The sequence below is a fragment of the Anneissia japonica genome, unplaced genomic scaffold (genome assembly GCF_011630105.1).
Source record: "Anneissia japonica isolate Jap-2015-1 unplaced genomic scaffold, ASM1163010v1 scaffold2617_len527014_cov191, whole genome shotgun sequence".
NCBI classification, from domain to species: domain Eukaryota; kingdom Metazoa; phylum Echinodermata; class Crinoidea; order Comatulida; family Comatulidae; genus Anneissia; species Anneissia japonica.
In genome coordinates, this window is record NW_022714155.1 from 345,871 (window position 1) to 356,334 (window position 10,464).

At 34.7% G+C, this 10,464-nt stretch overlaps 1 protein-coding gene across 1 annotated transcript in view; it reads left to right on the forward strand.

Moving 5' to 3' along the window:
- Nucleotides 1-2,621: 2,621 nt before the first annotated feature.
- The window catches only part of LOC117108882 (protein strawberry notch homolog 1-like), a gene marked incomplete in the record, with an annotated part of 18,254 nt that continues 10,411 nt past the window's right edge, over nucleotides 2,622-10,464 (forward strand). Inside the window, 6 exon segments of the mRNA XM_033251049.1 lie at nucleotides 2,622-2,757; nucleotides 4,240-4,381; nucleotides 5,496-5,567; nucleotides 6,581-7,081; nucleotides 8,185-8,293; nucleotides 8,449-8,658. Coding sequence (XP_033106940.1) covers nucleotides 4,241-4,381; nucleotides 5,496-5,567; nucleotides 6,581-7,081; nucleotides 8,185-8,293; nucleotides 8,449-8,658 — 1,033 coding nt within the window.

Here is a 10,464-nt window from a genome sequence, read left to right on the forward strand (position 1 = left end):
CAGGGAACAGTAATTTAACTGTTTCCTGGTTTTCGACGATATAAATGATATGATACGTTAATAAACACCCGAATTTTGAGAAATTCATTCATAATGCATACGACATTCAGCATAGCCCAATGCCGCAGTCAGCTATTGGGCGGGACAGTCCCACACAATTTTACTAATAGGTCCACAAAGAATGGGGTCCACATTTTGAAAAATGGGTCCAAATTATGCAATTTCATACATAAAATGTATGAAAAACTTTTAAAAATTGGTCCAGATTCCTCATATTCAGCCTTATGGGTAAAATTTTAAGAAAAGGGGTCCAGATTCTTCATATTTATGCGTAAAATGAGTAAATATTTAAGAAAATGGGTCCACATTATTTGAATTTACGCGTAAAGTTGGTCCACCCTGTCCTGCACTGTTTGAAAGTCCTGGCTACGGCATTGAATAGGCCTTAGACGATGCCATTGATTGGTTGGTTGATTGATTGATTGATTGATTGATTGATTGATTGATTGATTGCTTTATTGATTGATTGATTCATTCATTCATTCATTCTTCATTTATGATGGATTGATGTAGCCTAGTCGGATAAACTGGTGGTGCCACTGTGTGCGTGCTGAACCGTGGAGATCTTTTGGTCCCCGGTTCAATTGTCATCTCTTGTATTTCAGGATTGCGCACTGTCTCTTTTCGGATGAGACATTTAAGCCGTTGGTCCCTTTTGCAGTGGCGGATCCAGAGTGGGACTTTCACAGATGAGGGCCAGGCTATCTACCTCATCCCCAACCATCATAAATCATAAACCATTGGGCCGAGGTAAGAAAATTTATGATTATGGCAGGAAATGGCATTCTATGCCTCAAAATTTGAGTAGAATTTTCTTTTTTTCTCATTTGTTTTTTTTTTGTTTTTTTTTTATTTTGTAAAATGTAGGGGTGGTGACGGGCCGGCTGGACCCCCTTGAATCCGCCACTGGTTTGCATTGTGGCCCATCACGACGTGCTCCTATTAAAGGACGCGTAGTACGTTCGGAAGAAAATAGTGGGGATTGTCTGCTGCCGCAACTGGAAATATTAAATCTTCTTTAGACTTTCATGGGTTTCTTGGTGTTACACCAAATAAATCCATCCATCCATGATTGATTGATTGATTGAATTTATCCGATGCTCAAAATACAAGAAAAATTATTTGTAACGAAAACATTTAATTTAAAATTAGGCCTAGTGAGCACCAGGACGCCCATTATTAATTCGTGGCGTATTTGGGTTGAAATGGTGGTCGGGGGAGATGTGTATAAGAGACAGGTACATTTAACAATAACATTTTATTTTTATTTTCTGCTCTGCCTGGACAGTTTTGACAAAAGCATTTGCTAAATAGAAAACAGAATTTATTTATTTTTTTTTTTCCCGAACTCCTCTGACGATCTTTAAAACATACAGTAAGTTTACTTAAACAAAGTAAAAACAAAAGTGTCGCTTAAATAATAATGTGTTAAGCTCCAATATATAGAATATAGAATTAAAACTCAAAATACAGTAAGTATTAAAGTAGTGTAGATTATTACTTTATAAATAAAGCATACCATAATATTTATGTACATTTTTGTATCATAAAACCCCCCCTTAAAAAAAAGAAATAAAAGCATATAAAAATTGTGTTTATCACTGCATTGTATAAGCATGTTTCTTATTAAATTTCCTGCATTTTAAAGTTTTTTATACATGTTCCCCAGAGAGATAACAGTTACACATGAAATGTCCTTTTTTATTTTTGTATTTTATGATTTTCTTTAGGTTGAGTTGTCAAATCCATTGAAAGTGCCATCAATTTGTGTTGGTTTGTCCCCACCTGATCAAAAGCCAGGAACAGCATTAGGATCTGATGACAAATCGCTAGGCTACAATGTCACTGATTCCTCAGTGTAAGTAGAATATTCATTTCCTTTATATCTTATTCAATAGACACAGTATTACAGTTTATTTCTTGCGCAGACCCAGTGCTAATTCTTGCAAGTACCTGAAAACCAAAAGTAACTCTGTGGAAACTTGTCTAACTTGAGGGCAGCAAAGCTCAGTGAGAGCATTAAATATCTGTATCTTATTTTAGTCATTATAAGGGAGAGGCAACTCAGTATGAGCTTGAGCTGTTATTTTTTTTTCAGCAATATTTTGTTAGGGTGGCCCATCCAGCCTGAGCTGATCAATTGGGACCCTCAGTATACATACAATTAAAGACAGAAAAATTACAGATGAAAACTTAAACTAGATCTTATTTTAACAAATTAATTAAATTAAAACAGAAACTAATTTCTCTATTGATATTTTTGTGATATTCTTAATGTTTAACATTATTAATATTATTATTATTATTATTTATTCAGGCAAAAGATACAGTATACAAAATATAACACAAATCAAAATCAACGCAATCCTTTTATGACGGACTTTAGTTAAAATAAAATTAGATATTAAATTTATTAACCACAATAAAATCCAATAAAGGTTAAGTAACACGGTGCCCGTGTCGATAGAAAACTATCGAAATTGTAGCATCACACGCTGAGCTAAGAGGTAGGAGACGATGGCTTACTGTGGCCGTGCCTTTAGCCTTATCCATTCGATCACCACACACACACACCGTTACTTGAGCTGAAGCTTAGTAAGCATGAGAAAGAAAACAACTATTGAATGTGCTTCTACTTTACCACCATTGTAAGGATTGGTAAAAGCATCGTCAGAAATACATACATGAACAAGCAAGGTACTTTAACACCTCATTTACTGTAATCTTTATATCTTTATTATGGCAAAATGACTCTTTTTCTCTAGGCCACACTTCTTGATTTGCGTGTATGCAGGCTATGTTCTTGCGTACAAGCCCACGGGTAGTGAGCAGGCCTAGCACGTGCTGGTAGATTGTCCCTTCAATTTTTAGCCTAGCCATGCTGTGGCACACACTCGATTGAGAACATTACCCAAATCGAGAGAACATAAACTTGCTTGATTTTATGGTGTTGTTTAACTCTTATTTAGGCAATTTTATCATTTATAAAAAAATACAATTTAGTAAGTACTTAGGCCTATATAATATTAATGTAGGCCTAGGACTAGGTAAGCTAGCCACTCTATATATAGTATCTGTACTATGTAGTATCGAATTGGGCCCGATCGTCCAGAAAATGGGCCCTGATATAGTCTGAAAGTGGCTGTCAGTTTTTTGTATTTGATGATGTTTGATATACTGACAATAACATTTTAAAAAATAATATGAGATGATTTTAATTATGATTCTTAATACTAATTTGCATGGAAAATCGCTAGGAAATGCATAATTGTATTGGTTATATATCAAGATTTGGTCAAAGCCTGTTTTTCGGCAAAATCTGCACGGACGGATTTCTAGACCAAATTTTGCAAGGATATTTTCCGCACAGGCCTTACTATACAGTCTAGCCTGTATGTTAAATAAATTTAGAACACAGTAATGAATCAGAATGAACGTGGGCCTGATAGTTCGCAAAAGGTTGACCCGATTGTCGTAGCTGGGACGTGATCATCTGCAAATTGGCCTAGTTCAATTTCACAGGCTAAATCTTGAAATCTGAAAAAAAAAGTGTTTGTGCTAATACGACCATGAAAGTTGTCTCTATAAAATGCCTCCTCCACCAAATAAATGCAGTTTTTCTAGCCCTGATGGTCTGGCTGATTACTCTTATATAAAAAGATGTCTATACCCACCACCGCATGGTATACATGAGGTCATGTATTTTATGTCAACCATTACAAATTTTAGCCATTACTTTTATACTAAGCAAATATACTTACTGTATACACTATTTATATATGGCCCTCAATTGTATATTTTTCTTAACCATATTTGTAGAGGGTGACCCTTCCAGCATATCATAGAAGGTTGGCTGATATTCATGGCCCTCTTAGTCTGAAATAACGTGATGCTTTATCAGCAGTCTCATTACAAGTCTTAGGGAGTGGAGATGGATGGATGTAAACACCAAACCCACGAAAGTCTGAAAAAGACTTATTACCGGTGGGGTCCTTCTGGTGGTGATTGGGTAGTACTGTACACTGGAAGGCAAGAATCTTAATCACAAAGCTCCACTTCAAAATGACTGTCCCTAATGAGATATGAACTCGCAAAGTGCTCTAACTACTGAGCTATAGAGTTTGTTAAATGCATACAATCTAATGATCATTAAATTCTTAAATTATCTATGTGATATAGGATGAGTGACCCAGGCTTTGATTTACTTTCTGCTGCTATGAATGAAAGTGGTTTATCATTGGATATCAATGATATTCTAAATCCACCTGAAGATGATGCCACCAATCAGCAGGAAGTCGATCCAGGGGGACTTATTTCTCAAGTAAGAACTGATCATTTGTTTATTCACATGCTCATTCATACATTTATTCATTCATTCAGTTATTTAATCATTCAATCCATTCATTCATTCAGTATTTTATTCAATCATTCATTCATTCATTCAATCTTTTATTCAATCATTCAATTCATTCAATCATTCAATTCAATCATTCATTTAACTCATTCATTCATTCATTTATTCATTTAATCATTCAATCCATTTATTCAGTCACTCTTTTATTCAACCATTTAATTCACTCAATCATTCATTCATTGTTTCATTTATTCATTCATTCACTCAATTATTCAATCATTCATTCAATCTTTTATTCAGTCATTCAATTATTCAATCATTCTTTTATTTATTTATTCATTCATTCTTTCAATCATTCAATCAATCAATCAATCAATCCATTCATTCAATTTAGTCAATCATTCATTCATTTATTCATCCATTCAATCACTCTATCAATTTATTATTCATTCAATCGCTCATTCAATCAATCATCAGTCAATCAATCAACCATTCATTCATTCATTCATTCATTCATTCATTCATTTATTCATTATTCATTCTTTTATTCATTCATTCATTCTTTTATTTATTCATTCATTCTTTTAATTAGTCATTCATTCATTCATTTATTAATTTATTGCCAATTTCGATGTTATTGTTAAATATTTCTTTGTGGTTATTATGTATGTTTTACTCATAGACATCAAGGAAGTGAAATTGTATATTGGTTCAAGTGTATAATAACAGTAAAGTTTGTCATATACTGCATATGGCACTTAATATGTTATATATTTATGAAATGCAAAGAGAAGATCTAACTTTTCCATAAGCAGTTGATAGACTAATGTTTAGCAAGTATGAAATATAACAGAACAATTTTTTATTCATGTAATATTATAACCAAAAAATATTTACAAAAATGACAAACTGAAAATGAGAAAACTTGTTTTGTATCTGTTAATTCAGATTATTGTTTTTCATTGGTTTTTTTTTTTTTTTTAGTTTACACTTGGTTTTTATTGTTTTTAAATTGATTTGTTTTAATCGTATTAACTAACAAATCTGAAGAATTTTTGTTCTGTCTTTTGAATATTTGCAGGCACTGGCCCAGAGTGGTGTCAGCGGAACTGAGCCAGATCCGTTACTTGTAGCACTTCAGCCAACACAACAGGTAAGTATGATGATGACCCTCAACTGAGGCTAAAGTCAACAATGACCACTTATTAGATGAGAGAGTTCATCCAAACGCTTCATAACGACAACGTTGGCCTTGAAGTGAGGGAAATGTATCTTTTAACACTACGGCCAACCCCTATTTTGAGGACACCCTTATTAAACTTTTTTCAAAGCCCTGCCCTTTTGCAGCCTTGTCCTCAGTGGCCTCACAACGCTTAATATAGATCATTTGACACGTAAAATAATTCTAAATAAGAACGTTCAAATCTTGAAAGAAAACATGAAAGTCAAAAACGTAGGTCGCCTAGGCCTAGATAAGGTTGCAGTTACAGAACATGAGATAATTTCCATGTGTGTTGATATATGAACTGTTTTTGCGGTTACTGTTGTGTGCGCATGCGTCTGACTCGAGTGGTAATTGCAGTAAACATGTGCTTGCTGTGCAGCTAGCTTTGGGCGATCTGATGTCATCGCAGCTCAAATGTGTGAAATTAACCTAATTGGTTGACACTCGGCTAATCTAGTTGATGACGGCCAGTTTAGAGGTGTGGCCTTTTTTCCGATGACGACCACTGAGCAACAACATAAGATATTGAACTTTGACTGTTTTGTGTACAATCGCCGACCGCCGCAAAAAACTAAAAGTATATTCCAACATTGAATCAATAATTAATAGTTAATACTCTAAACAAAGTCATTTTACCACTGACAACAATTGCTTGGCTAGGCCTAGCTTGCCTAAGCCTAGCCTGGCTACGAATCAAGGCACTCACGAGAGATTAGTACTGAGGCTAAATCAAATTTTGCCTTGGTGCCCTTTTATATTTGAAATTTTGGCCTGGTGCCTTTCCATTTGGCTTGGTGCCTTTCAAAATCATGTCAAACCGGAGGCCATTTGGCCTTGCCCATAAAATCCTCGAATTCGAGGCCTGTTCTACTAAACAGCCAAAAAATGTTGACATGATATTATATTTGTATTAATAATCATTGTTTTATTTTTTATTTAAGGTACAGCAACGTCCTGCTATTGTTATCCATCCCCAGACATCAAATCAAACAATCGTCCTTCCAAATTCTCTGCATAAGATTCCCACAACTATGATAAAATCAGCTGGCGGACTATCACTTCAGAACAATCGAATCCTTAAAACTTACAAGTTAGTCTCAAAAGGACCAGGTCAAGTTGCTATTGAACAGTTAAATATTGCACCTTCAAAAATTGCAACTTCAAATGGAAAATCTGAACCACATATGATAAAAATTCCAACATCTTCAAAATCAGAGCCTGTGATTTTGAAGTCGGAGCCGACTATAATACTTACAAGACCATCGACTTCTGCAGTAGCGAAGACATCACCAGTTTCATCTTCACTGTCAACCGGGCTAGCATCAAAAGCTTTAACAACTCTTGCACAAGGAACATCACAAACACCACAGAAAGATTTCAGAGCTAAAACTGTTAACAAGCCAAGGTCAAATGAAAATGTTAGAAATTCAATTACTCTTCCGGTAAGAAATAATGTATTTAATTATTAATGATTTTTTCTATATTATATCTATTCTTATATTTAATATTTTTATTCTAAGTTTGAAACTGCTGTCAGGAGTGGAACCATGATGTTTCTTATGGAGGATGCAAATTTTAAAACAAAAGGTCATGAATTTTACACAAAATATAGAGTTCACCCTCCAATTTGAGACCACTTTTGGACCTGAAAATTTGGGGTAGTCACAGGGTTTGTTCTCCAATTAGAGAATTACCTTTGTGTTTAAGATTATTGATTGTTATTTGGTTCTTAGAAAAGTAGTCTGGAATTCGAGGGGTCTCGAATTGGCAGGACGACTGTATTTGAAAGTCTAGTGGAAAACAAGAGGGAGCTTTCGAGTGATGTCACTAAAAGTCATTTGCGCATGTGAGGATGTTAAGGTCACCTTGTCGAGTAGGACGGTCACACATGAGTGATTCTGTTTTAGCGTCGCATCGTTACACAAATCAAAAGCTCCCTAAGGTGTAGGTCTCAGAGGTTAACCATCGACGTTTGCCCTAACACAATCCTGTTACTGTACAGTATATACTATACCATGATTCTTAATTATATGGTATATCAAAATGACAGCTGTACTAAATGTACTATGTGTGTGATTTGCATCTCTGTTATTAAATATTAATTAGCTACAGTATTATTCACCTATTATCTAACCTGAAGGTTGAGAGTATATATGTAGCAACAGCTGCATTAACCACTCCTACAATTTCTTTTTGATTTTCTTAAAAAAAAATAATTCTAGCTAATTAATATTATCCATGGAGTGGACTACACACATTAGTTGTCCCCGAAACTCCTAAACAACGAAGGGCAGATGAGCTCCTCGGTGTCAATGGCCAACCATGAATAAGTTTAAAGAATAGGAGTTGTTTACCCATTTATTATTTACCGGTATTTATTATTTCATTATTTATTTATTATTTGCCAAATTGCAGCAAACCTGCTGAATTACGTTATTTATTATAATTTCTATGTAAAGCGCATATGGGGCAATGTGCTACATAAATCTAACATTATTATATTACACACATTACGTTGAATACATTTTATCATTTTTGTTTCTAGACGGTAATTAATGCGCTTAAGGCCCAGAAGGATGATGAACCGGACGAGGAAGATGATGATGAAGGCCTAGGCTATGCGGCTACATATGCTGATTATATGCCTAGTAAATGTAAGTCTTTAGTACAATTTTCATAGTGTTAAATAGTAATAATGATAATTTTTCTCTTTTGTAACAATAAAATAGAATGACCATCTCAATGACTTTTTAGTAATCACAATTTTTCATATATTTATTGTTAATTATTTTTTGTTTCTCTTTCACAGTAAAAATAGGCATTAAACATCCAGATCCGGTAGTAGAGACTAGCTCCCTCGCGAGTGTCCAGCCTCCAGATGTTTGGTATAGGCTTGCAATTCCAGAGAGCTCTATTGACTATGGACACTTATCTGCTTTGCAGCTGGAGGCTATCACATATGCCTGTCAGCAACATGAAACATTCCTTGCCAGTGGAGAGAGGGCGGGCTTCCTTATAGGTGAGAATAAAGTGATAGAAGGATTTATAACTTGAGACGAATTATTTGGTATGGTTCTGTATACACTATAAATATCAAATTTTTGTCAGACTAAACAATATGTGATTAGACTTCATCTTTTTAGACACATCTGATCAAACAAACTTTAACCAACTCCCTCAAAAGTAGAGGCCCCTCCAGAGACTCATTTGGAATAAATGTCTCCCTCAAAAATAAATGGCTTTAGGTGTTTATTTTTTCCTTGAATAAGTGCCCCCCTCACCACAATACTAATGGAAGCAACATCATCCTCAAAACATTCTATTAATGTTATACTCCAGTAGAATTACATTTTTCTAACCTGGTGGGGATCAATGAGTTTTTTTTGATGACCCAATAACACATTCTGACTAATTATGTGTTGTAGTTTCACATTTACAGTGAAATTGAGGGGCGTTTATTTGAGTATATATGTATCCATTTTACGCCAAAATAAAATAAGGGCATCCCTCTAATACAGTAGACGCCCCATCACAAATCTGATGTGTCTACCTGGGTTTAGAACAACATGTAATGTTGAGTCGCAATTACCGAGTTGTAGGACTGAAGATTAGTGGTCAAGATGCTGTACTTGTCTTTATATAAGCTTTCAATTTTATTTAATTTTATTTCATCCAACAGCATCATACCAATAACAGGATGACATACTATACAAAAGATAAACATACACACAAGGATGCTGTACATAAGATAATTCCCTATTCAGATTTCACTCTGCTACGATCATTTGGAACGTAATTGATGGTAAAATACTGATTACTGCAAATCGCAATCAGTAAGCACATTCAGATCAAATCAAACACAAAAAACTTATATTGGAACGGGAGGTCAAATGGTACTAGGTCTCCGGTGGTTAGGCCTATGTTGACTGACCTCGGCCGATCATTGCCTGTGGAATTTGATTTGGTGCGATCGGATTCTGTTGTAATTGGGAGTCATTAAGATCGTAGCACCCAATCGCAATGGGTAACAATTACTATATCGATTACTACTATTGGTTAGCTTTCACACACGATAGTGAATTGAGATTGGGTGTCACAATTGCTAAAATCGATCGCAATGCGATTCTAGTCTGAATAGAGTATAAGTCTCAATATGAGCCTTAGGTTGTAGAGTTGTTTTTGGTAGTGAGAAAAATTATGTAACTTTGACAGGAAGTGACCTAAGATATTGAAAGGCAAGTATAATACTGATCAAACTGCAGCTCCAATTATGGAAAATAAATCATATTTGTTTTAACTTATTATTAATTTAGGTGATGGAGCTGGTGTAGGCAAAGGCAGGTGTGTAGCTGGCATCATCTATGAAAATTACCTGTTAGGAAGGAAGCGTGGCCTCTGGTATTTATTAGTTTATTATTTGTTATTAGTACAGTAGAAGATGGACATCTTCAGGACCAAAAAGTGCCTCCTGAATAGGGTTTAGCCATAGTGTTAAAAGATGCATTTTCCTTCATTTTGTGGCCAAAAGAAATGTGTTAATAGGTTGTTCCCTTAATAGGGGTGTCCCATTAATAGAGGTGTCTCATTAACCCTCTGGATACTGGATTCTTTTGTAGTGCAAACTTTTGAATACCGGATTCTTTTGCAGTGTAACAAGGTTTTTTGAGTATACGTCGTTCTGGTGGATTTTTGGGAACTTTCTGTAAATTATACAGAAAAATGTTTCTAAAAACAAAGAAAGCTTATAGAATAAGCTTTCATTTGATGTATAATTTATATTTTTGGGAATTTTTTTTCATAATATAATATAATATAATATAATATA